The sequence below is a fragment of the Capsicum annuum genome, chromosome 2 (assembly GCF_002878395.1).
Source record: "Capsicum annuum cultivar UCD-10X-F1 chromosome 2, UCD10Xv1.1, whole genome shotgun sequence".
In the NCBI taxonomy this organism is placed as follows: domain Eukaryota; kingdom Viridiplantae; phylum Streptophyta; class Magnoliopsida; order Solanales; family Solanaceae; genus Capsicum; species Capsicum annuum.
The window spans coordinates 150,222,169-150,250,146 of record NC_061112.1 but is presented as its reverse complement, the minus strand read 5'-3'; the positions used below and the strand labels follow the sequence as shown (position 1 = coordinate 150,250,146).

At 34.8% G+C, this 27,978-nt stretch overlaps 3 protein-coding genes across 4 annotated transcripts; 1 reads left to right on the top strand and 2 right to left on the bottom strand.

Moving 5' to 3' along the window:
* Positions 1–4,470: 4,470 nt before the first annotated feature.
* On the bottom strand, positions 4,471–5,621 carry LOC107861448 (uncharacterized protein At5g19025). Its single transcript, XM_016706788.2, has one exon. It carries the CDS (start codon positions 5,283–5,285, stop codon positions 4,668–4,670), a length of 618 nt encoding a protein of 205 aa, XP_016562274.1. The 5' UTR covers positions 5,286–5,621; the 3' UTR covers positions 4,471–4,667.
* An 11,566-nt stretch (positions 5,622–17,187) lies between these two features.
* Positions 17,188–21,575, bottom strand: LOC107860525 (plasma membrane ATPase 1-like). Its single transcript, XM_016705909.2, has 2 exons — positions 21,017–21,575; positions 17,188–20,197 (listed from the first exon to the last, which is right to left on the bottom strand). Exon 2 carries the CDS (start codon positions 20,173–20,175, stop codon positions 17,377–17,379), a length of 2,799 nt encoding a protein of 932 aa, XP_016561395.2. The 5' UTR covers positions 20,176–20,197; positions 21,017–21,575; the 3' UTR covers positions 17,188–17,376.
* A 2,296-nt stretch (positions 21,576–23,871) lies between these two features.
* Positions 23,872–27,518, top strand: LOC107860523 (cyclic dof factor 3). Of its 2 annotated transcripts, none has more exons than XM_047407528.1 (2): positions 23,872–24,510; positions 25,850–27,518. In XM_047407528.1, exons 1-2 carry the CDS (start codon positions 24,370–24,372, stop codon positions 27,119–27,121), a joined length of 1,413 nt encoding a protein of 470 aa, XP_047263484.1. In that variant the 5' UTR covers positions 23,872–24,369; the 3' UTR covers positions 27,122–27,518. The 2 variants fall into 2 exon arrangements, with proteins under 2 accessions (XP_047263484.1, XP_047263485.1); XM_047407529.1 differs by having other exon boundaries at positions 24,004–24,510; positions 25,907–27,518.
* The last annotated feature ends 460 nt before the right edge of the window (positions 27,519–27,978 follow it).

Here is a 27,978-nt window from a genome sequence, read left to right as displayed (position 1 = left end):
CCGACTAAGTTGGTTTGGTTATAATTTTGACCAAGAACCAACCCAAACCGACCCATGAACACCCCTACTCACAACAAGGACAAATAAGTAAGCTCGTGATTTAGCTGTAAAAAGTTCAGGTCAATATAAGTTTGTTACTATTATATAGTATATGATTTGTAAGTATTTTTAGACCTGAGTGGATTGATTTGAATGATAGTATCTGAACGATAGCTAGCAATGAATTTTTCTTTATAGAGTGTTCAAGTTTACATGGAACTTTGACGAGACTATCAACAGACTACATCTACCACTATGGTTTAGTCAAATAGCAGAAATTTAACGGACCAAAGTGAGTCAAGACATTTAACTGCAACTTAAGCACACCAATAAACAGGTAAAATAGCTCACAACATGTTTGTCCAGTCAAACGTTTTTGACTGGCCACGTAATATCAGTTAATAGACTAAAGTGACATCTGAAGTGTTTAGGGGGAAGGTGGGGAACTTGAACCCACATTTCTTTTCTATTATATAGAATATAGAAGAGCTGGTTTCGACCACGTTCTGCAATTACCAAAAAATTAATTATTTTTATTTAATTACATATTATACCCTAATATATAATAATTTAATTATTTTATTGTAATGGTTTAAATATTTAATATATTTTATTAATTTATATTAATTAACTATAACTACATATTGAAAGTAATTTTTTTTTTATTTAATTGTCTATCATGTTCAAAACTAATTTGTTACCACAAATCACAATAATTAATAACTTAAAATATTTAAAAGATATATAAAAATTTTATTGATTCTTTCAAAAAAAAAAACCTCTACTCCCACTTAATTACATACTATGCCCCAATATATAAAAATTCCATTATTTCATCATAATAATTTAAATGTTTAATATAATCTATTAATTTATATTAATTAACTATAACTACTTTTATCATGTTCAAAACTAATTTGTTACCACAAATCACAATAATTAATAACTTAAAATATTTAAAAGACATATAAAAAATTTATTGACTCTCATTATTTTAGCAATGCCGCATAAATTGAGATAAAAGAAAAAATACTGCAAATCATAATAATTAACAACTTAAAATATTTAAAAGATATATAAAAATTTTAGTTGACTCTCAAAATTGTATCGAAGCTACATAAATTGGGACACAAGGAGTAAATATATTATTTGATAATTATGTAAAAATTATTATAAATCACAACAATTAACAAGTTAAAATAATTTTTAAAAAATAGATAAAAGTTCTATTCAACTCTCAAAATTTTATCGGTGCAGCATAAATCATGACAAAATAAAAAATTATCATCTTAATTAATTGCAACTAAATATTTAAAGTAAATCAATTTTATTATTTTAATTGACTTTTATATAAAAATAATTTTTTTATTTATTTATTCATTTTAGTAAATTTAAAATTTAAAATTATTTTTTACTTATATAGAAATACTAATATTTAAACTTAACTTTAAATTTTTCAAGTAAAAAATTAATAAATTTAATTTAATAAAATAAATTTCTAATGCAATTTTTCGTAGAATTTGTGTTGGGTCAATATGTATCAAGTTAAAAAGAAATAAAGAAAAATATATAGTAAAGTTTTATTATTGTGAAAGATAAATATAATGCACTATCCAATAATGTTTAATAATATCATATTTTGCATATGCAAATATAGCATCCCGTATCTAATTAATATACTATTCCGGTGAATTATCGATGATTATTATTGGATATGATAAAATTATATTAATTTTTATAGTAATAACATAATCAATCGCTCTTAATTAATTATTATGAGTCATTTAGGTATTAAGAAAAAAAATAATATTTAATGAAAAATAAAATAGACATAAAATATGAAATTAACTCTTAATGTTTTAAATTAAATTTTCGTCTTTCGAACGATGATTTTACTGTATCACTCCTTACTATAAGTCATTTATGTATTAGAAAAATAAGAATTACAAAATTATATGTCAACATAAAATATTTGATTGTCTATCAAAATTATATTAGTGTCACATAAATTGAGATGAGACAGAAAAAGATATAAATCAACATGTATTATTTGAAAATGAAATAAAAAGTACTGTAAATAATAACAATTAACAATTTTTTTTTAAAAAAAAATTGACTGATTTCTACTTCAGCTGCTTCAGTCGTGATTTTACTATATCACCCCTAATTAATTATTATGGTCATTTAAGCATTGTGCCACATAAGTTGAGATAGAAAAATACTATAATCACAATAATAAAAAGTTTAAATTATTTAAAAAATATAATTGGCTGTCGTCGACATAAAATTCTGGACAAGGAGAGTAACATATATCATTCAAAAATTACATAAAAAGTATTATAAATTTCAATTGTTAACAACTTAAAATATCTAAAAATAATTTAATATGTTATATATTTCAAAAATATTACATGAAAAATACTAGAAATCATAATAATTAACAACTTAAAAAATTTAAAAGATATAAAATATTTGATCGACTCTTGAAATTATATTAGTGTCACTGAAATTGAAATAAAAGAAAAGTATTATAAATCACAATAATTAAAAAAACTTAAAATATAATTGACTATCAATGCCACAAAAATTTGGATCAGAAAAGTAACATATATTAATTTGAAAATTACATAAAAAATATTATAAATTATAATAGTTAACAGCTCAAATTATCTAAATACATGTTAAAATAACATATGTTGAACTCATGCTAGATTCCGGATGAATCCTAGAAAACATATGCAATTCTTTTAATAATTTTTTTTTTATTTAAATATATCAAGATTGAAAAGATAAATAAATATTTTAATGTTGGGCTCGTACTGACACGGGCCATGCTCCTCTAGTAAAAAAAATAAAGGGAGTAAGCCACACAGTAAGAAAATCATACTAGTATACTATGACAGCACAAATACACCAAACAATAACAACAACATATCGGGTAAAATTGCACAAGTGGGTCTAGGGAGGGTGTTGTACCATTCTAATACCCCTAATGAGGGTACAAAGATTTTTGCCGCGAGCTCCTCAGCTCAAGTAAAGCTATATGAATATACCAAATGAAGAATAAAACATAGGGCACAGAAGGACGAAGGTTGCCCGTCCCTGTAACTATAAAATTTTAGTATTTAATGACATCATGGTTTCTGGGTAAGCTTTCGCACACCTCGACTAATTCTACAGGATACCTGCCAACTCCCACCAATACCAGCAACAGATATCAGGTAACTCTCTCCCGGCAATAGGTGTTCAACGACATTTTAAGTAGAACAAAAGTACATTGACAATCAGCTAAAACAATTCAAAGTCTACCCCAGTTGAACAGAAAATATCATCAACAGGATTAAGCTAGTTACAGAATGCCAAAAAGTGCTAAGCAGTAGGACATCAGTTGCACAACAAAATGAAAAATGTTTGAAACAATTGAGCTAAACTCCCATTACGAGAAAAATTAAGTCCTTAACAAAAGACCACCAATTATGTATGTTCTCATTCATAACTGCTGCAGTTGAGGGACCTAACCTGTCCAAGCAACTTCAATATATGATCATAAAACAACAACAACAACAACAGACCCAGTATATTCCCACAAAGTGTGGTCTCGAGAGGGTAAAATGTATGCAGTCCAGACCGCTACCTCCGAAGAAGTAGAGAGGCTGTTTTCGAAAGACCCCCGGCTCAAGATAAAGAATAGTAAACAAGGTTGTAATGAAACATAACAGAAATAAGCAATAAGAAATAGTAAAAATAGAGAAATTAGAGAAATACGAAATTTGAGAAATAAGAGCAATACGAAATAAGAAAATAAGAAATAATAAATAAGAAATAGGACACCCACCTAGAAGTAACATACACTGACAGACCCAAGACACCCACCACACCCAAAGTCTCCTGACTAGAGGCTCCTACCCATAGATACAGTCCTAGGATTACTAATCCGGCTACACAAGTGCTCTCCTGACTACAACTCACACCCACACACCAGCCTTCTACCCTTATTCGCAATCTCCACACCTTCCTATCTAGAGTCATGTCCACAGCTCCAGGAATTTTTTAAAACAGCTCCAGAAAGTACTAAACATTGAAGTCTGATTGCTAAAGCTCTGACTATTCATTTGAACCTAATTTGCATAATGCAGCCATCAAAATACCACAAATAGCAACAGAAAAGTAACAACTAACACAAGTTTACAAGAAAAGAGATAAAGGATTCCTAGTACTTCAGAAAGAGAACACTAAACCATGAACAAACTGGTCTTATAGGAAGTAGTCAGCGAGAATTAATTACTGGGACAGACGGACCGATAAATCAACAGTAACAACTGGTACGATTCTCAATCAACAAGGTAAGAATGTGCATATGTAGCTAAGCAATTGCACAAAAATCATCTTCTGTGGCCCAGATAGTAATTAACTACTAATTTACAGGAAACAGGAGTGATGGAATAACTTTTATGGTAGCCAAAACGGCAGATTCCCCTGCTACATTACAATAACGGCACCTATTCTTTGTAATCATTTATACTCATACATAAATCTAAGGTTATAAAAAAGTCTAGTACTTCCCAGAGAAGATTAACCACAAATGGACTAATCTGATTATTGTACTATCCAAAACATAATTCTAACAATTATTTCTTAATTTTTCCAGATTTCCTAGGTCCAGGAACTTCCATTGTACCTATAGCGCAACCGCACCTGCCTCGATATACAAGAATTGCTCTTCCATTAGGTGGAGCCATTCTTTTAAGTTCACCTTCCAATTCTTGATGGTAATCTCTTGGTAACTTGAATATCCCCTTTTTAACCACACCATTTTTTGGACTAGAATTTGACTTCTTAACACAATCTTCTGTCTCTAACTGTATATCAAATTCAGCAGCTTTCTTAAGCTTACGACAACCTTGTCTCCCACATCCTTTGCCTGTTGTACACACTGTAACTGCCAAAAGAGCTATTACAGCAAACAAAACACTAAGTCCTAGACAAATAAACACCATTGGAGCCCGCAAAACCTCATCTTTCAACACATAAGCCACTTCTCCGAAAAATACAAACAGTTGATGCACCACAAGATTTACATAAGGATAAAACAAAACCCCAGATGCAGTAACCACGGCAATCAAGATCACTACATCAATGACAGCAGAATGAGACTGTTCACAATCACTGGATGGCATGTTCTTGTTCAGAAAGGGGCCAGCTGAATTCTTGAATTTTGGAGGAATTGAGGTATGTAAACAGACCATTTGGGTCGAAAAGATCAAGATTGCACCTGGGAATATAAAAGGATTCAGTCCTTAATGAGATTTAATAAAATCAGATCGATTAATCTTCACAAATTCAATGAAGATATTGGATAACTGTCGGTGAATATTGGAATATTAATGGTTAGTCAAATTGGAAAAATTGAAGTAATTTGGAAGGAAGAAAAGTGATAAATGAGAAATAAGGTTAAGAAGATCTGGTGTAAATTGAACTTATGGCCGGCTACAAAGAGATTGAAGTGTGTTAAATTCCTTCACATGAATGGTGGACTTCCTACACTCCAAATTAAAGTTCCTTTTTCTTTCTTTTTGGTTGTAATGGGCTATAAGTCTATGAACTACTTAAATGGGCCATATGGACTGGAGTCTCCACAATTTTAGGAACAGTGAATAGTAGAAACCCATGACATGACTGAATGACTGATGAAATGTCTCAACTCAATCCAATGGTTAGTAATAACTAAAAATTATATAAATACACGACTTATGTTTTCAATATTACAAAAAATTTCAATTTCCTAAATATATTACAAAAATTTAATTCTCTAAACATATTATAAAAATCTCACATATACATAAAATGTTATGTATATGTCGACTATGTTATGTATATTAATCGAGAGAGAGTAAAGTAATTAAAAAAGTGAGAGAGTGTGTAATTACTTTTAATAGGTTAATATTTATGTTATTTATACTAGTAATAAAGGTTGACAATTATACATAAGTAGATAATCAGACTTAGTCATTAACTAACAAGTAAATACTTTAAGTTTGGTTATTTAATCACCTTAACTCATTTTTATTGTGTCAGTTGAATACTTCAATTTACAAAAATAATTATTTGAATACCTTCAAAATTCATGCATCACATTAGTGTTGGGTGTTCATATATATATATATATATATATATATATATATATAGTGAAGACAAGTGGAGTGTTTAGTTGTCGGGTGAGACTAAGTCGATATATATATATATATATATATATATAAGTGAATGTTTAGTTACCGGTTGAGACTAAATCGAGGTGTCTAGATGTGCAATCTCAAAGTTAGAATGTTTACCTGCCAATTGAGATCAAGTTTGAGTGTTATTTATGTATTATGCCATTTTCATTTCACCTCAAATATGCACATTGATTATTTATTTATTTATTTATTTATTTATTTATTTTTCATTTGGTATCTAATAGTTATTTGAGGCTCCCTACTAAAAACAACTACACACCAAGGCTTGAACTCAAAAAATTTAATTAAGAATGAATGAGTACTATTTATATTTCACCACGGCCATTGGCACTTTTTTTTACGCTGATCATTTTCGCACGGCTAGAATGATTTGAGAAGTAATTTGTAGTGTGGTAGGGTGAATGAAAATTACGTACATCTATAACTATGTATAATATATCACTAAAATAAAGTGAGGTATTTTGGGTGATAGTAACCATAAACCAATTGAAAAGTATGTTGTTGGTGCTGATGGTGAACGCGTCTTCAAAGTACAAGGGAGGTGGCATCATTGCCTTATGCTTTGACTTGTGTGGGAGTACTATTACTTGTCTAAAGTCTTGCACAAAGTCTCGACGTATACTAATAAGGAGTTCAAAGTTGAAATTAGAGGCAAGTTGGTCTATAGGCACGACGAAATCAGACAAAAATTTCAAATTATTCCATCCATTGCAAATTGGTTGTTGTACCATATTCCGCTTCATTTTACTTAGTCATCTTACTTGTGCACTTACTAAATTAAAATAAAAATGATTAAAAAAAAAATTATTCTACCCCTACAATTAATATATACTTTAAAAGCCTAAATAAATTAATGTGAGCATATTTTTGATAAATGATCTTGATATCCAATAATATAAATAAAGTGTAATTAATAATAAAATTAACCATCTTAATTATGCTTTCTTAAGTGTCATGTAAATAAAAAATAATTAACTAAAATGAGACGGAGGAAGTATTAGTCTAAAAGTCGTCCCCTCACCATTTGACAATGATTTTAGTGGCGCTCAATAGTCTATCCTTCGATAGTTGTGGGCGTCGTTCCACTTTATGACATGCTAAGTGGTGCAGAGACATGTAGTGAAAGGAAAATGTTATGAAATGACCTCACTAAGCAGTCACGACTTACCTTATATCTTGATACAAGATTAAGTGTGTATCAAGAGATTCAAGCCAACAGAAGAGCAACAAGCTGAACAATAAGGTGCTAGTGAATCGAAATAGGCCATTCACGGCTTCACTAGACTTTAGATTTAGTTTTGCGCAAGAAAAGAGATGAACACAAGAACAACAATGCTAGTGAATCGAAAGAGCCCCACACGGCTTCACTAGACTTCAAAGACCAACAACAATACAATGTTAACAAAAGAGATGGATAGATAGTTTGACATACAATATTCAAGAATCTAAGAACCCTAACCACATGTAAGGACCCTAAGATTAATGAATGTTAACATCAAACTCTTACGTTGACAAAAGAGGGACTTTACCTCCCCAATCACCAAGTATCAAGCCAACGATGCAACACAAGTGATATCCACACTTGGGCAGCCCTAGTTACGGATTGGTGGCTTTTCCAAGCCCTACAACTAAGGGGTGTTACACTTCTCACACTAGAGAGAAAGTTTGTCTTCCATCAATAAACAACTAATGAGAAAAAGACCTAAAATGTTCTATTTATATTCTATTACAAGACAAGGCAAACTGACAACAATGCCCTTAAAGGGTGGAGTGGCCATGGAGTGCATTTGGACCCAATGAAGTGACCAAAATACCCTTAATGAAGATGACCAAATCATGACCCATTAAGTGTTTTCCAAAATCGTGAGTCCTCAAGTCTTCAATACTCCAAGCAATCTTCCACACACGACCTTGCTTGTGCTTAAAACGGGTCTTCCTTGCATATTCTTGTGCCATCGGGGTGACCAAGTCTTGAGTCTTTAAATGATGACCTCCAATCATGTCTTCAAAAATTAAGGTGGACATTTGACTTGTATCATCCTTCCCTTCTTGAAAAGGATTCGACCTCGAATCTAAACCTTGCAAAAACAAAGAAAAGACTAACAAGCACCACATCCTCATGACATGAGGGTTAGAGTTAGTACAATAAACAACATCAACATGCCAAGGAGGTACACACTTGAGATATAACCACACGTCCTTTATTATAATCACGAGGGACTTAGAAAAAAAATTACAAAGGAGTTGGCGAAAGGAATCACCATCAAGGGGTGGTGTCCTAATTGAAAGTAAAGTCCACCTAACACATATAACAATATCACTCAAACAAGTGGACCGACCAATGACTATCCATCCTTCACACCCTAAGAAGTTACCGGGATCGAATGGGAGACATAACCAAGGGCTTAGTTCTCGACCACTCTCACTTTCCCCTAGGGTGTCATCCTCAAAATTAAGCAAGCCCTCTTTATCACTATTGAAAATATCATGAACTAAAAGAGGGTTGAGAAAGGTGTTCCATAAGTCAACTTCAAATAAAGGGTTCCCATGCATGCACTTACTACCAGTTTCAAAATTTCTACTAGGAATATGCCCAACATAAGAAACACATAAAGACGAAGTAAATGGCATTTCTAAGAACATATCACCTTCTCTTTCACAAGAGTTGTCCTCACATACAAACAAACCATCACGGGAAGCCAAAGGACCACAATCAAAACCATCTTCACAAAGACAATCACAACTCGGGTTTTCTAAATATTCAAGCAAATCAAGATCATCTACGCCCGGTTGATCATTTTTTCTCACCCTCACTAGTTGTTGGCAATTTACATACTAAAGTAGACTCACCTTGTTTTTCACAAGGATTAACTAGTGTGTGAGTACTCTCGTCACTTGGTAATGGAACCTTAGTCAAGTTGTAAGTGCTAGCACCAGATGGACATAAATCATTCTCACGAGGAGAATCAATTTCATCATCTAAAGGATCAACTAGTGCTTATGTACCTACAACAAGAGTTTGGTCCTCATGTGACCTAATAATATCAAGAGTATCACAAAATGAAAACCCGTGCACTCCTACACTATGTAAAATCGCAACTACGTTCATATGAGTGTAGGGGATAACATTTTTACCTCGTAGCTCACATGAGCTATGGTCTTCATCTTGGTGTGTGTCCGGGTAGCCCACTTGCTCCCTTGGAACTCCCATATGATCCAACCTTTCATTATCACTTCCCATTGACGGGTAATGGCTTCAAGTATAGCCAAAATAGCACTTTAGCCGCGGGTTCCATCGTAATTGGACCTAAAAAAAAGAACAAGTCTACAAAATAAAATACAAGTTAGTTCGAAACAACCTCACCATACTCTCACACACTTGATCATTTCACACTTGGATTCACAAGTGTTGCAAGTCATCTTGTAGTTCGTGATGAGTCGAAGGGTGAGTCTACTCCTTGGTCGGAATGCATTCTTTGTTTGAAGACTTAAGGAAATAATGTCCGAACTTGAACCAAGAAATTCTACGATTCAAAAACAAGAAAAGCACAAAATAACGCTAACACGAACAAACGGGCACAAAAACTAACTAACAAGCTAGTAGGAGATTACTAGGTCGTCAATTAGTGTTCAAACCAACAAACAAAACTAAGAAACAATAAATAAAACTAAGAAATCTAAAAGTTGAACTCAAAATGTTGCGTGAACAGTAATTTGGTGATGTGGCAGTCCACTATTGGCCTCGGTTTTGTCAAAATTTTACTCTCCAATTTCAAGTCTTGACCAATCTACAATTTGAAAATGGTGGATTTGGTTAATGGAGGGAAATTTGGTCTTGGAGCTTCATTTTCAAGTTCAAAATAAGACTTGAACTTCTTGGTACTTTCTCCTTGAAATAAGGTCCTTAAATCAGGGAAAGTAGGTGAAAAGTGGTTGTCAAGTCTTTTGAGTGATGTGATCAAGTCTTTCACCAACAAGTACTACAACTTGGTCTTTCACCTTTTGTGGATCTAATGTTTACTTTTTGTTTTAACAAAAGATGAAAAGAGTGAAGAACAACAAGAACACAATAACAATACCAAGAACAACAATAATATTCTCCAAGAACAACAACAAATTCCAACACCCAACTCCACAACAACAAGGCCTTCAACACGGTCAAGGCTTAGAATAACAACAACATCAAATCAGCCACACTTTGTTCACATTAACAACATCAACAAGTTCAAGTTCAAGCTTAGATTTGGACACTTTTTAGTGTTGGTGAGAAAGAAACCAACAGTAGAAACACTCTAAACAACAAAAGACTACAAGATCTAGTCACAAAGAAACATGTCTCGGCCAAGACAACATCAAGAACAACAACTTTCTCAACCAAGAACAACAAGAACAGGCAGATTACTCATTTTCTGGAATTTTTTTTTCAGTTTTTCAACTCTTTTTTTATATATTTTTTTTTTAACTCTCAAGCCCAAGATTGATCTTGTTAGAACAAAATCAAAGATGACTTTGATATCAAATGATACAAGACTAAGTGTGTATCAAGAGATTCAAGCCAACACAAGAGCAACAAGCTGAACAACAAGGTGCTAGTGAATCGAAATAGGCCACTCACGGCTTCACTAGACTTTAGATTTAGTTTTGAGCAAGAAAAGAGATGAACATAAGAACAAAAATGCTAGTGAATCGAAAGAGCCCCACACGACTTCACTAGACTTCAAAGACCAACAACAATACAATGTTAACAAAAGAGATGGATAGATAGTTTGACATACAATATTCAAGAATCTAAGAACCCTAACCACATGTAAGGACTCTAATATTAATGAATGTTAACACCAAAATCTTACGTTGATAAAAGAGGGACTTTACCTCCCTAATCATCAACGTATCAAGCCAATGATGCAACACAAGTGATATCCACACTTGGAAAGCCCTAGTTACGGATTGGTGGCTTTTCCAAGCCCTACGATTAAGGGGTGTTATGTTAAAATACCAACACCAACTCATTGTCTTTGTTTATTTTTTGCGTGGTTCAATAATTGACTAAGTCTACTTTGTATTCCTAGTCTTCAGTAGGTTAGTTATTTGTTTCTATTTTTTAGTAATCAGATTTGTTTAACATTGCTAAAATAGTAGAGAATGTGGAAGAGTTTGGTTAATGTTCAACTTCTTGTAAAGCTTATATAAAGGCCTTTCTTCTATTGAATAAAATATCTTCCAGCAAATTAATTTTTCTTTCTGTTGGTTCTGGGTTCACAATTGGTATCAGAGCCCCGGTCGTATATGTCGGATCTTCAAGCTATCAATGAAATGAAAAAGCTCAATAGCAACAATTACAATACATGGTTAAGTCTTACATGCAAGGACAAGACCTGTGAGGGGTTGTTAATGGTAGCGAGGTGACACAACCAGAAGTAGAAGATGCAAATGGCACATTGCAAAAATGGAAGATAAAAGCGGGCAAGGCAATGTTCGCTCTGAAGACAACGGTTGAAGAAGATGTTTTAGAGCACATTCGAGATGCCACAACCCCAAAACAAGCCTGGGATACACTTGCCAAGCTGTTTTTAAAGAAAAATGATACGAGGCTCTATCTCTCAGAGAATGAATTACTTTCAGTAGCGCAACGTGACATGACGATCACACAATACTTCCATAAGGTGAAGGTGCTATGTCGGGAAATTTCAGAATTAGATCCACAAGCTCTAATTGGCAAGACAAGAATGAAGAGGATCATTATTCATGGTCTAAAGTCTGAATATAAAGGCTTTGTTACTGCCATACAGGGATGGCAAACTCAGCCTTCGCTTGTAGAATTCGAGAATTTGTTAGCTGGTCAAGAAGCCTTAGCTAAGCAAATGGATGGAGCTTCCCAGAAGTGTCAAGAGGAAGCACTTTATGCCAATAAAGGTAGATGGAATTCCAAGCAGTCAGGTTCCAGTGGATCTAAGAAGAATAACGATGAGACGAAAGATCGTAAAGGTGAAAGGAGCACTCGTGTAGGGGGAGGTTCGAAGAGTCAAAGCCGTAGTAAAAAGTTTGAAGGGTTGTGCTTCAACTGTAAAAAGAAGGGACACATGGCCAAAGATTGTTGGTCAAGAAAAAAAGGCATAGAAAACAATACTGCCACGTCCAAGGCTGAAGAAGAGTGGGATGCCGAGGCACTCCTAGCTACAGAAGGAGAAGAAGACACAACTTTTATAGTCAAAACATCCAATCAAATTGACTATAAAAGGGATTGGATTATTGGTTCTGGTTGTTCAAATCATATGACAGGTGATATGGAAAAGTTGCAGAAATTGTCAGAGTATAAAGAAAAACGTGTGGTGGTGATAGAAAACAACTCAAAGTTGCCTATAGCTCATGTTGGTTGTATAAGTGTCTCTCCTGCATCTAGTAATAATGAGGTACAATTGCATATGAAGAAAAATCTTCTTTCTGTAGCACAACTAACATCATTCGGTCATTCTTTTTTGTTTGGCCCACAAAATGTGAAGATATATCGCAACCTTGAGATTAAAGAAGAGCCAATGATGAAAGGACAAATATTAGAATCAATTTATGTTTTGTCAGCTGAAACTGCATATGTAGACAGGGCAAAGAGGAATGAAACTGCAGATTTATAGCATGTGAGGCTAAGTCACGTTAGCTACTCCAATCTAAATGTGATGATGAAGAAGTCACTTTTGAAGGGGCTTCTTAATATTGCAGTAAGAACGAACGCAGTGTGTGAAGGTTGTTAGTATGGAAAAGCACATCAATTGCCATATGAAGTATCCAATTTTAAAGCAAATAAACCATTAGAGTCAATACACTCTGATGTGTTTGGACCTGTTAGACAAGCTTCCATTGGTGGAATGAAGTATATGGTGACTTTCGTTGATGATTTTTCAAGGTACGTATGGGTATATTTTATGAAAGAAAAGTCTAAAACTCTTTCAAAGTTCAAAATGTTTAAAGAGGAAGTGGAAGCTGAGGTTGATAGAAATATTTGTTTCCTGCGTACCGACAATGAAGGCGAGTACACCTTAAATGAGTTCTCAAACTTCCTTCGAGAGTGCAGAATACGCCTTCTGTTCACTTGCTCCAACACACTGCAGCAAAACGGTGTGGCGGAAAGAAAAAATAGGTACTTGGCTGAAACATGTCATAGTATGCTACATGCAAAAAATGTTCCAGGACGTTTTTGGGCAGAAGCAATGAAGACGACTGCTTTTGTAATTAATAGGCTTCCTCAATAAAGGTTATGCTTTCTTTCACCTTTTGAAAAGTTATTTAACATGAAGCCTACTGTTAATTACTTCAAAATTTTTGCATGTGTATGCTATGTATTTGTACCTGACCATTTACGTAGTAAAATGGACAAGACGGCTATTAAGTGTATTTTAATAGGATATAATGGTCAAAGAAAAGGATAGCAATGCTGTGATCCAACAACTGGGAAATGCTACACATCCCGAAATGTAGTGTTTGATGAGGCTTCTTTGTGGTGGTCCTCGGATAAGGAAGTGTTACCCAATTCAGATGCATTCAAAGATATGTTGGACTCACTTCAGATCCAGCTAAGTGTTGATGACATTGGAAGTGCAGCTGATAACATCAATATTGAAGAAGGTATGACTCGAAATCCATAGCAAACTGGTGCATATCGTCACCCAAGTGAAGAAGACGAGCCTAGTGGAGTAGCAACACCAACTCCAATCAGAAAGTCATCAAGAGTCAGAAAATCGAATCCAAAATATGCTAATACAGCTATAATTGAAGAAGCAGATGAAAAAGAACCAGAGTCTTTTGAGAAAGCAACTAAAAATTCAAAATGTATCAAAGTTATGGTGGAGGAATATCCTGCACTTGAAAAGAACCAAACCTGGGAGCTTGTACCAAAACCAGAAGGTGTCAAACCAATTTCCTGCAAATTGATCTATCGAATAAAGTGGCACACAGATGAAACAATTGAAAGGCACAAGGCTTGTCTGGTCGCTTGAGGATTTTCCCAACAATATGGACTAGATTATGATAAAACGTTTAGTCCGGTGGCAAAACTTACAACTGTGCGAGTCCTACTTGCATTGGTGGCTGGTAAAGATTAGAATTTATGGTAGATGGACGTAAAGAATGCATTTTTACACGGAGAGTTGGATTGAGAAATCTACATGTGTCAACCTATGGGTTTTCAAAGTCTATATCATCCTGAGAATGTGTGCAAACTTTGAAAGACGCTTTATGGATTTAAGCAAGCACCGAGGGCGTGGTACGGTACGATTGCTGAATTTCTCACTCATACTGGTTATTTGGTTACACCAGCAGATTCCAGCTTGTTTGTAAAAGTTGTTGATAGAAAACTAGCTATTGTGCTAGTATATGTGGATGATCCCATCTTAACAGGAGATTGTGAAGAAGAAATTCAGCAAACAAAAGAAAATTTGTTAATCCGATTTCAGATGAAGGAACTTGGACAGCTTAATCACTTTCTTGGCTTAGAAATTGACCATAGTGAAGAAGGAATTTTGCTGCATCAACAAAAGTATTCCAAAGACTTGTTAAAGAAGTTTGGAATGCTAAAATGCAAACCAAGTTCAACACCAATGGAGCAAAATGTCAAAATGAGTGCTAGTGAAGGAAAAGACTTGCAGGATGCAAAAATGTATCGGCAATTGGTGGGTAATTTAATTTACTTAACTCTGATAAGGCCTGACATTTCCTTTGCAGTTGGTGTAATGAGTCGGTACATGCAAAATCCTAAGAAACCTCATTTGGAAGCAGTTTGAAGGATTTTAAGATATGTGAAAGGTACATTTGGTTATGGTATCATGCATAAGAAAAGTGATGAGTGCAAATTAGCTGGCTACTGTGATGCTGATTATGCGGGAGATCGTGATACCCGACGATCAACTACTGGATATATGTTTATGCTTGGATCTGGAGCAATTTCTTGGTGCAGTAAAAGGCAACCAACTGTATCTTTATCAACAACAGATGTGGAATACCGAGCGGCAGCCATGGCAGCTCAAGAAAGCATTTGGCTTATACAGCTGCTAAAGGATCTACATCAACCAATGAAGTATGCACTTCCATTGTACTGTGACAATCAATCAGCTATACACTTGGCTGAGAATCCGGTTTTCCATGCAAGAACTAAGCACGTGGAAGTGCACTATCATTTTCTCAGGGAAAAAGTTCTTGAAGAAGAAGTGAAAATGATGCAGGTTAACACGGAAGATCAAGTTGCAGACATGTTTACAAAGAGCTTGAGCTACAGCAAGACTGGAAGTTTTTGTCATCAACTTGGCATGATGGAAAGAAAGGAAACAGGTGTTGAGGGGGAGTGTTAAAAGACCAACACCAGCTCATTGTCTTTGTTTATTTTTTGTGTGATTCAATAATTGACTAAGTCTACTTTGTATTCCTAGTCTTCAGTAGGTTGTTTATTTGTTCCTATTTTTCAGTAATCAGATTTGTTTAACATTGCTAAAATAGTGAAGAATGTGGAAGAGTTTTGTTAATGTTCAACTTCTTGTAAAGCCTATATAAACGTCTTTCTTCTATTGAATAAAATATCTTCCAGCAAATTAATTTTTCTTTCTGTTGGTTCTGGGTTTACATGTTACACTCCTCACACTAGAGAGAGAGTTTGTCTTCCATCAATAAACAACTAATGAGAAAAAGACCTAAAATGTTCTATTTTATATTCCATTATAGGACAAGACAAAATGACAACAATGCCCTTAAAGGGTGGGGTGGCCATGGAGTGCATTTGGACCCAATAAAGTGACCAAAATATCCTTAATGAAGATGACCAAATCATGACCCATTAAGTGTTGTCTAAAACCGTGAGTCCTCAAGTCTTCGATACTCCAAACAATCTTCCACACACGGCCTTACTTGTGCTCAAAATGGGTCTTAATTGCATATTCTTGTGCCCTCGGGGTGACCAAGTCTTAAGCCTTTAAATGATGACCTCCAATCATATCTTCAAAAATTAAGGTGACCATTTGACTTGTATCATATCTTCTCGTCAAAAGCTTTTGTTAAAATTCATCAGAAAATATTTTTTATTAACTAAAAAGAATACAGAGTTGATTTGATGGAAAATATGTTAACCGATGTTGATATTCCAAAAGTCTCTTAGGGGCACGAAGTTCTCTGGCGGATCTAATGAAGTTAGGAGGGTGTTCACTCAGGCCTCTCGGCAAAAATTTACAATGTATGTATAAAGTAATTTCTAACTTTCCAAAGAAAATATTCCATAAAATTCTTATTTTTATCTATTTTTATTTTAGTTAAAAAGATCTTCCTATAATAGGTTGTCCACTTTGTTTGCCTTCCTAATTATTTGAACAGACTTCCAGCCTTATAGTTGTATGGATGAAAGTGGATGCCATATCAACTGCCGTAATCACACTTTCATTTAGTTAACCATGTTATAAGCACAGATACCACTTCTCCTTGGTCCAATTTCAACTATTATATTTAGAGAAAGCACACTTACTAGTTACTAAGTTTTTTTCCATAAGCCAAAGAGAGTGTACGACCATTCCAAAGCTTAAACAATTATTAGAGAGTGCCATCTTCAACTAATACCTCCTCTCCTTGGTCCAAGACGCGTTCTTTTTTCGAGTACGGGCATTCAGAAAGTGTTTAAATTTTAAGAGAAAAATCGAATTCAAGAAGGGATATAGACATTCAGTAGCAAGTCACAAAGACTATGCTCATTCAGGAACACATGGTACAAAGTGTTCTTTACTTCTTCGATAGAGGAATTATACTCGCATGAATATTAAGAAACCTGCTGCAGTTCAGAAATTGGTTGTCCTTATGCAAGCAATGCCAGAGATCGATACCAACATCCATCAGAGTGATATTCAACATAAAAAGATACTAGAAAATCATATTTGATATTTACCAAAATAGATGAAACTTGTAAATTCCAAAATTGGTTATTGCTCTGAAGTGTACCTTTACAAATGGTTGTGACCAAAAACCAAATACTTGGAAGAAAAAAAAAAAAAAAAAAAAAAGTAACTACTCATGTAACAAACAGGCCTGTTACTCTTCTATTTAAAAATCTTCTTATTTAAAACAAATTGAACCTGGCCTGCAATCACAATATGCTTTTAAAAATTCCTTTGCGCGAGCGCTGATTAAAGAACTTGATGCAATAAAGAGGGACGTAGAATACTGTGTTGTAGAGCCAGATTTTTCCTGCACAACCCCAGCCAATTCCTTTGTTTACAATAATCGTCTGATTGTCATACACAGCAAAGAAGGTGAAAGTCAGTGATAAAAGCACGCAAAACAAGGCGATATCACAACCAGGCAACAACCTCCCAGTCCTCGTAATGAATAATAGTGCAAAACTGCTAGTGCAAACTTGAAGGAAAACTGCTGATGCAAGCTGGTTTGCTATCTTCTCAAGCAGAAAAAAGTTTGTATCATATGCTGCCCAAAAGAATATGACCGTTGACATTGCCAAGTAGCTACCAAGGACAATTCCACACATCAAGATCTCGGAGAGGCTCCAGTAAACGGGTAGAGGAGATGATTTGACCCTGTTTGGTACTACTCCAATAGTGATCGCGTGATTGGCCCCCGCAAGTAAAAGCGTCATCATAGGTGGAAAGTCGAACTTCCAGACCAGAGCCAAAAGCATAAAACCAAGCACGTTACGGATTGCAATTGAAACATCATATACCAAGTAGCTCTTCATTCTTACGGTGATTGATCGACTGGTCAGAACAGCTTGACATAAGTATTGCAGACCATCCATAAGGAGAATGTCAGCAGCAAGGCAAGCCGCTTCAGTGGCTCCCCAAGGAGCTATCCGGATATCAGCCTTCTTTAAAGCAGGAATATCATCGGAACCACCACCAATCATTCCACATACATGTTTCCTAGACTGCAAGTGCTTTATTATCTTATATTTGTGCTCCGGATGGACACAGCTAACAAAACCATCGGCCTTCTCTATGAGTTCATCAATTGATAAACCGTCATCAGCAGCAATTAATTTACCTTGATCGGTATTATGTCCAAACAACGCAGATGAAGGATACATATTTGTTCCCATTCCCAGGCGACGCGCAATTTCTTTTCCAATTCCCAGTTGATCCCTAGTAATTATTTTCACATTCACTCCATAGTTCAACAATTCTCTGATTGAGCTTGCACAACTATCTCTTGGCGGATCAACAAAAGGCAGAAGACCGATGAATTGCCATGGACCCCCGGTTTTTTCCTTTGCTCCATGTGGAACTTCCTGGTATGCCTCCATGACTGAGTGCAAAACCTTCTCAGCAAACATGTCAATCATAGAACGAACTGTTTGCTTTATATCTGATGGAACTTCCTGGAATGCCATAGTGATTGATTGCAAAACCTTCTCGGCAAACATTTCAATCACAGAGTGAACTGATTGTTCTATATCTGACGGAACTTCCTGGTTGGCCTGCACAGCAATTGAGTGCAAAACCTTCTCTGCAAACATGTCGATCGCAGAATGAACTCTATGTTCTATATCTGTCGGAAATTCCTGGTATGCGACAGCTATTGATTGCAAACCCTTCTCAGCAAACGTTTTCATCACAGAATGAACTCTAGGTTCTATATCTGACTTGTTATCTGCATAATGATTTAGGATATGTTCTGGTTTACCGATGCAGACCCTGTGCTTTTTCCCTTCGCCATCTAAGTAAGTATGAAATTTTAGCTCGTCTGTTGGACAGTAAGGAAGAAGTAACTCTTTCCCAGGCGTTCCAACACATCTCTCATAGTTATAGGCTCGAGCTGTCATCAGAGCAACAGTATCTTTATTGATATCGTTAGCAAAAACCTCAATGAGGTCTCTTTGACCATCAAGCATACCTATTGTTAGGGTCCACGTCGTGTCACTACAAAGCACATCCATGCAAGCGATATCGATTATAGTTGTCATTCTTTTTATAGCTACACCATTGAGATCACGAACACAAGGCCCCATTATAAGTAAAAGAGTGAGTGGCATGCCAATTGGAATTCCACCAATGAGGAGCACGAGAAGATTGTCGATCCCAGAACGGTATGCGCGGTGTTGGATACAGTACATGACAATGATCTCCACCGCCATTACCACTAAAACAAAACGGATGCAGAACTTTTCAATACCTTTGGAAACACGTTGAAAGCATACCACTTGGTTGGAACTGTCAACAACGTGAGCAGCTGCCGCATTCCTATATCTGGTATGAACTCCTGTAGCGATGACGACAGCTTTTATAATTTCTCCTTGTTGACAGGTTGAACCAGAGTAAACACAAGCTCCAGGACATAATTTTGTGACAGGAAGAGATTCACCTGTCAAGTTAGACTCGTCAATTTTCACGACTGGATCGGTAATACAGTACTCAAGGATACGAGCATCTGCAGGAACTATGTCTCCTCGTTTTATACGGACTATATCCCCTGGAACGAGGTCAGAACTGTCTTGTTCACACCATCCTTCACGTCCAACTCTTAGAACTCTGCTGACCTTCCGTATATAGACCCGATCTGCTATATCGCCAGCTATCTTAACCGCCAAAATACTGTATAGTGAGCTAGTTAGAATTAGTAATATAATGATACCCAAAAAGACCTGCCAATCTGGAGGCTTTCCTCCTCCATTTGCCAGAACAATTGCCATGAAAGCAGCAGCTAACATAGTCCGTGCAAGAGGGTTCCATAAATATCTCAAAAATTTCAACATTTTTCTCTCCGTATTCGCCTCCTCCAGCCTGTTGTGCCCATAGATGCGCAACCTCTCATTCACATCAGTATAAGTAAGACCCTCCTTGTTACATCTCAGTTTCTCAAAAACTCGTTCAATTGGTATGTTTTCCAAATCAACTAGATCATCCAGGGTCAGTTTAGGCTTCGTCGTCCCCATTAAGACTCAACTTTTCTTCTACCTAGTCAAGACACGAGTTTTAGATCAGAAGACATTAAACTCACAACAAATGAGCCATTTCCTTTCGCGTAAATGAAACACGTCTCTTATCTTAATAGGAAATAAATCACAAGACTCAGCAATGAGCAACGGAAATAGGTTCAGAGTGCAAATGAAAAATACAATTCATTAGGACTAATATCATCAGGAGATAAGCTTAAGATGAGTTGGCATGTTCGACTAAACATTGAAACATGAACTATTGCTTCATTTATTTAAACACAATTTACAAGACTCCATTAACAGATTCAAGATGAGCCATTAATTGCAGATAAAAACCTGGACTGACGCTGAATATCAACAAATACTAACATTATGAATGTTATAAATCAGCTCCTTCCCAATGTAGATACCAACAAGTATGCCACACAAATAAATACTGGACCGAAAAGAAGCAATAGGGCTAGGCCTTCTCAAAGGTTAATCTGGGAACCAGGCCGAGGGCCAATTATATTGTCGTTAAATAGAACAGCATACCACTCCAAAGCTTTACCCAATAAATTCTTACCATGAACTTAAAAGGGTTGACATACTCGAGAAAACATAATTATCACTCAAAATCTTGATCAACACTTAATTTTTTAAAGTAAATGCTGTTTTAAAAAAGTAAAAATATAGAACTATCAATCATTCCACAGTTACATATACTAGAAATTCGTCTAGAGTCTTAACCCTTAAGAACCTTCTTCGTCAAAAAATTATAGGGTATATGTAAGATCAAATTTCAATTCAAGTATATAACACATCTGATAAAAATCAAACGTAATATCGAAAAAAATACCTCTTAAAATGTAACGACTAGCGTGAGTTTTCTGTGTAACGACTAGCGTGAGTTTTCTGTGTGAATGTGTCACAGGATCAAGCTGTTAAAGTACTTCAACATCGTAATTTCTGCGTAATTATCCTAATTTCTCTGCTTTCATTATTTTATACAAAGGAATGTCATAGTGTTTAAGTGTCGCAGGCAACAACTACTTTGTGTTCATTTAGGAGTCTCTAAAATAAGGTTTAAGAGATGAGTACTCTTAAGCAAAGGAGTTAGAGGGGAAGAGTAATTGTCTCCTACTTTTTAGAGTCCAACTTTTAAGGGTAAATTTGAGAGGGTTATTTTTTCCCACAAAGTACACTTCACTATCGGGTAAAACTTACACGCACCCCGGTGTATACACCAAGTCAATACATGCATGCCACGTGTTTGAATTTAAAGTTCATGTTATTTAACCATGTTATGATAAAGAACATTAGTTTAATGTATACACCGGGTGCGTATAAGTTTTTACCCTTCACTATCACCCATAACACAAAAATCTCTAAGCTTAGAGTATAAAACACAAAAATGACGCAATCTAGAAAAAGTACTGAGTTTTACAATGGATAATTGTTGAAAATTAGCATCAAGGGTTTTAAGCATCTGGGGTTTGCTTTTCTAAAAGCTCATGATTTGCTTTCTTTGAATTATTAGTTTCCAAATGATTTGCGGTTGTTATATAATTTTTGACCAGTCTTACATATCTAGTAGCTAGCCAAACACAGCAAATCATATCAATGGCTTAATGAATCACATATTCTCCTATTCAAAAATGTGTATTAGCTAGTTAAAATTGCACTTAATTAGAACGTACGAATTGTATATGTCCAATTATTGCTTCAAATTAAATTATCCCTTCTAGTAATTATTTAGTAAATATTGAATAAGGTAATGTGTGCGCTATCTATCATTTGAATAATTTGATTAATTTAATTATATATATGTGGGATAAATGCAAGTACGAGGAATGAATCGAGAAAAATTATACGTACCGGTTTGATAAGAACTAGTACCGCAACGAGTAAGCATACATTCATACTTACCAACCTTTGCATACGTATTAGTATTAGGTCTTGTATGATCCACAATCTCAAACAATCTTATCTTATTTAATTAGTATGTTTATGTTATCATATATGTGTAATAAATTTTTGAGTATTATTCGAATAATAGTTTAAATGTAATCATGCAAAGAAGAAAAGGCGAGGGTGCTTTTAAGATTCTTCATGCAACACAAGAGAGAAGAAAAGGCGAGGGTGCTTTTAAGATTCTTCATGCAACACAAGAGACTAGCAAGATAGTACTTATATAAAAATGGTTAGTGAATTTTATAAAACATTTGTATTGTCTATATGTAATATAAATAATGCGATAACCTTATCAACTCTATCTTATCATCATGAATTATTGTTTATATTCTGGATTTTATCAAGTTTGGTCCCACATGGAGAAAGGATAATATAATTAAACTAATAAAATTTTTGAATTAAATCTAAGTTTGCTGCCAAAGGACGGTTTGTAGCATCCATCATATCCGTTTGGGTCAATCCTCAGTGTCATCTCATATAATAACTACTACAATTTCTAATTATTTTATGTGGGTCATTTTAGCTATACACGCTTTTTAAAAGGCAGGAAAAAAAAAAAAAAAAGCTTTTCCAAATATATGATGATACCTCAATGGTTAAAAGCTCTCGTGGATTAAATTTGTTTTAAAAAAAAATTGAACTAGTTCATTTTAAATAATCCTATAAAAATAGGATCTTTTCGTGGATTTCAAGAAAGAATTCTGCTTCAAATAGAATAGTGAGTATATTATTTTCACCTATTTAACTTAATTTAATTTTGTTTGAACAAAAATTTAAAAATAATTAAATTTCATAATCTTAAACTTAAAGGTGTGTCTAGTATACTAAAAATTATAATAAAATGCTATTGCAGAAATACTGGAACTATTTAAGATTATAAACTTATTGCATATCACATAATAATAATTTTAATTTTTAAATTTATTTCTAACTATTCCTTTTGATATGTGGTTTAAAACCACTTTATTATATTTAATATATCAAAAGTCATTTTTTTTTAATTTTTAAAAATATTACTCCTACCTGACCCATCAATCAAATCAAATAAAAATACATGAAATAGAGACCCATCAAGGTAAAAAGGAAAAGTATACACGTGGATAGCGGAGGAAGTTCCCAAGAAAAGGAACAAAAGAAAAAGCCGGACGATTTTGAAAGGGGCGGGCGGCTACTCGTAGTACTACTACCAGTGAAGGAAAAAGAAAAAGAGCATTGCTGAGTCGGACTAAAAAGTCCAATTCACTTTATTGATAGAATCAAGAAAGAGAAAGAGAAGAAACTAAAGACATGTAGCCACATATAACTTATGGCTCACAATTAGCTATCACTTTTTCTTGCTGATTTGGCGTAACAACCCCCAGCCCCAACCCCTTAAAAGAGGGGAGTACTAACCTTTTTCTACACGTAATATCCACAAAATTGTTAGGAATTTCATTTAAGGGTTTATTTTGAAGTTAATTCAAATTTTGAACTACACGAATTTTATCATGTTTTCAAATTTATACTATAATAATAATTGAATTTATGACTAAATGTTTATAAATATTAATGTTTGTGCGCATATACATATGTAAATATATATTTAGATAAAATTTATCAAGTTCACGTAAATTTGTTATGATTATGTATTTAAATAAAAGTAATCGAGATGAAAATGTTTAAATTAATGTGCGAATATTTTTACAAACGTAAAATGATGAACAAGGTTATATAGGGTGAGGTGGGAGAGCTTTTGTGGCGGATAATATGAGAGAAAAAACTGAAATAATTTAGATGTGTAAAGAGGAGATAAAAATTCTAGAAGAATAGCATGTAGTCTGAGTGATGTGTTATCGTTGCATACATCTTGTACTTTCTGAGCCTCAGTGAATATATTATCGTTGCTGAATCTCATTTAAATTTAAGTAAATAATAATTTAAATCTACAAAATATCCGAAAATTACATTAATCTTTTTTTAATTAAAAACGAGAATATGAGAAATCACCATTTTGGTAAACCCAAAACCAAAGAAGCATCAAACCAGACAAAGTGTTGGTGCGTGTCAGATCTCTCTCGACCTCTGCAAAGTGTTGGTGCGTGTCAGATCTCTCTCGACCTCTGCTGAATGAAAGAGAAAAGTGTAAACATGTCAACTGATAAATAATCCCAATATTCATCTCAGTTCACTTTTATCTCTTTCTCTTTCTTCTCTTCTCTACTGTTATATACTAAAACTATTTATCTCTGTAACTTGCCAATGTCTGAAGCAATAGCTAGTAGGGACCCTGCCATTAAACTCTTTGGTCGGACTATTCACTTGCCCCTTTTTCCGGCGCCGGCGCCGGAAAATACCGGATATTATTGTTCCTCAGCTGGAGAAAATGAACAAAAACACGAGGTATGATTATAAAAGCTTCTTATTGTACACAATGACTATTATTGTTTTGAAGTCATTCGAATGCTATTTGTTGACTCTTCCCTTTGGACCATATTGTTAGGGTTTTAGATCATTTGTTTTACAATAGTTTGTGTTAAGAGTCCCATTGGAAAACGGATAGGTAATTAATTGGTTTTCTTATATGGAATTGGACAATCCTCTTCTTAGGAGATAACTTTTGAGGTTGAGTTTTACCCAATATCCATTTTTTTACATTTTTGTTAGATTGGAAGGGATCCATATTGGTTATATTTTGGTTCTTTTTTCCTTTCTGGTGTGAATTTCTTACTACTTTTGGCTATTAGGTCATGCATACTGAAAATTTCTAATTTGGTGTTCCTTCCTTTCCCTTGACCATATTAATTTCCTTTTAAAAAGAAAATAAAAAAATCTCCATAGATTTGTAAGGTAGTATTTTCTAATGAGAAAGTTACTGAATTTGCCATTTTTGTGGTAATTTAATAGAGTTGTAATTTCTTGTGTTCCCATTCAACTATGACTTGTAATTTTTGCGTACACTCTACCCTCCCCAGACCTACTTTGACACTGGGTATGTTGTTGTTGTTGTTGTTGTTGTCCATTCAACTATGACTCACTCTCAATCTAGCTAGGATTAGCGGTATGAATCCATCGTATCCGAGAGGGTTCTTTGTAGTCATTGGCTTACCATGAGTCCACTCCTTTTTCCAGCTTGGATAGGCTATGCTTTGCACATCGTAGTAGTTTTCCTTATGCTTAAGTGTTTTTTTTTTTTTTAAATCCGGTGTTTGACAAACTGTGCCTGCATAGCTCAAGCAACAGCTTTGCTTTTTTCATTGCTCACTTTAGATTTTCACATATCAAATTTATCTACTTTTGAATTTGTCAATTATCGTGGAACTTGTCAAAGGAAGCAGGCTGTAGTTGCCTACTGTTAATTCCTGTAATTGATGATATGATGCTATGTAAAGATATTTAATTTCTATATAAGGTGAATGATGAAATGTTTTTTAACCACTCTATTTAATGCTCTTGTTATGATGAATATTCCAAAAGATACTTAAGTTGTCAATTGCTAAAATCCTCTGTCCTTCCTCACAAACTTCTAAATGATATATGACTTTTTATGTATTCCTTTTACGGTAGCTTGAACGTCATCTCTACGAACTGTCATGCGTCAATGATAGTGAAACTTAGTAGTCCGTGTAGATATCATGATCTGGTGAAATCTTGTTAAATGTTGTCGGACTCTATGTCCATAAGTTATCCTTTATTTGAATAAATTCAAAGAACCTAACCAATTTATCCACTCTACGTCTAGGATCAGTGTGATGATTATAATGATATCAATGAACATTCGACTAATAAGGATTTACAGGATCAGAATCCAATTCAACAGAAATGTGATATTACAAAAGAGTTACCTGATTATTATGACTGTTCAACAGCCAAAACGTCAAAAAGTGAAGAGGAACAGGATGAAACAAGCAACTCACAGGAAAGAAACCTTAAAAAAACAGACAAAATACTTCCATGTCCTCGCTGCAATAGCATGGAAACAAAATTTTGTTACTTCAATAATTATAATACTAGCCAGCCTAGGCACTTCTGCAAGAATTGTCAGAGATATTGGACTGCTGGTGGGACTATGAGGAATGTGCCTGTAGGTGCTGGTCGTCGAAAACACAAGAACTCAGTTTTGCATGACAGTTACAGTTCTGTTTCTGAAGCACTATCAAAAGCAAGAACAAATTTTCCTAATGAAACCCAGCAACCTCCTCTCACGATCAGTGGAACTATTCTTACATTTGATACTGACAAACCCCTATCGGAGTCGATGGTTTCAGCTTTGAACGTTTCTGATAAAACTATGCAGAATTATTCTGGGAATGGGTTCCGCAAATATAAAGAGCTTGGAATTCAAGCTGGAGATAAAGGAGATGATCTTTCCGATGGATCTTCAGTTACTGTTGTAAGTTCGAAGGATAGTGATAATGGGTTGCCTGACACACTAAGGCAGAATTGTAACAGCTTTTCAAATCATTTACCTTGCTTTTCTGGAGCTCCTTGGCCATACATATGGAGTTCTGTGCCCTGTAGAAATGTAGTACCTCCACCTGGTTATTACTCTCTTCCTGGCATTCCTGTGTCATTGTTCCCCGCAACCACTTATTCGGGTTGTACAATACTTGGTTCTTGGAATGTCCCTAAGATGCCCCCACCCACTGCATCCCAAAACCAAGTGCCTCTAACTTCTGGTCCTAATTCTCCAACTTTTGGGAAACATTCAAGGGATGAGAATGTGCTGAATTCGATGGGCACTGAGGAAGAGCCACGAAAAGAGAGTAATCCTGGGAGGCGCATATGGTTTCCTAAAACATCGCGAATTGGTGATCTAGGAGAAGCAGCAAAGAGTTCTATCTGGGGAACATTGGGAATAAAGCATGAGGTAGTTGATTCAGTTGGTGGAGGTCTTCTCAAAGCCTTTCTTCCAAGGAGTGATGAGAGGAACTGTGTTTCAGAGACCTCTACTTTATTACAAGTCAATCCAGCAGCAATATCTAGGTCATTAAATTTTAATGAGAGCTCCTAAACAGTTGTGTTGGTAAGCTTGTATAAATGTTATAAATGGTGGTGGCAAGACAGGAGTTATTCAGCTGATTAAGCTTCTCAGCAGTTATGTGCCGCTGTCATTTCCTTAATTTGATCCCTTCTTCTTTACCTTCACAGAGTCCAGAGTTGGTCTAGATGTAGACTCAATTTTTCTTCTTACAAAATTAGAGTAGAGCAATCTAGCTACTAGTTCCCTCATTCTTGTGTGAGTGAGGCCGGTGTCTTTTGTCATCAACTTTCTTACTCGATGTGTATATTTATGTTTGAGAAAGTGACACACACACTAGAGTCACTGTGTGATAATTGTCGTATTGTATGCTTCAAGTTCTACTATAATGCACCACTATGAATGGAGCGTCACTACGCATAGACTGAAATTTCCTTTCTTCCTATATCTATTGGCCTTCTTTTCTATATTTGGGACAAATTTGAGTTATTTTTCGATTTAAATTGTACTAATAGATATAATTGAACTATCCCACGTGATTGTTTTTTCTCTTCCTTTCCTGAGGCTGAATGAGGGCTATTGTCCAAATCGTAGTAGTTGTATAAGCAACTATAAATTGTACTGCATTGAAAGGTGTAAAACAATGACCAAAGTTTGAGATACTCTAGTTATTTGGTGAAGAACAAGGCCACATTGATTTTCAGGGAATTGGGTGGCGTAGAGGGGCGTGATTGCTGTGGAACTTATCATGTGGCTTCTGCATCTGAGCTTTTACTTTGTTATGAGGCTCTTGCACATGTTCTTTGCTGAACTGCTTCCAAAAATGGTAACAAAGAAAGCAGGTTCTTGATATAGGGAGAAGATGGAGGGTTAGAATTATCTTTTTTCCT

What these genes read in the sequence shown, in the direction of transcription:
- LOC107861448 (XM_016706788.2), bottom strand. Translation starts at nt 5,285, where the DNA reads ATGGTCTGTTTACATACCTCAATTCCTCCAAAATTCAAGAATTCAGCT.
- LOC107860525 (XM_016705909.2), bottom strand. Translation starts at nt 20,175, where the DNA reads ATGGGGACGACGAAGCCTAAACTGACCCTGGATGATCTAGTTGATTTG.
- LOC107860523 (XM_047407528.1), top strand. Translation starts at nt 24,370, where the DNA reads ATGTCTGAAGCAATAGCTAGTAGGGACCCTGCCATTAAACTCTTTGGT. An exon ending in AAAATGAACAAAAACACGAG is followed by an intron (nt 24,511 to 25,849) that starts GTATGATTATAA and finishes CTCTACGTCTAG; the next exon opens with GATCAGTGTGATGATTATAA.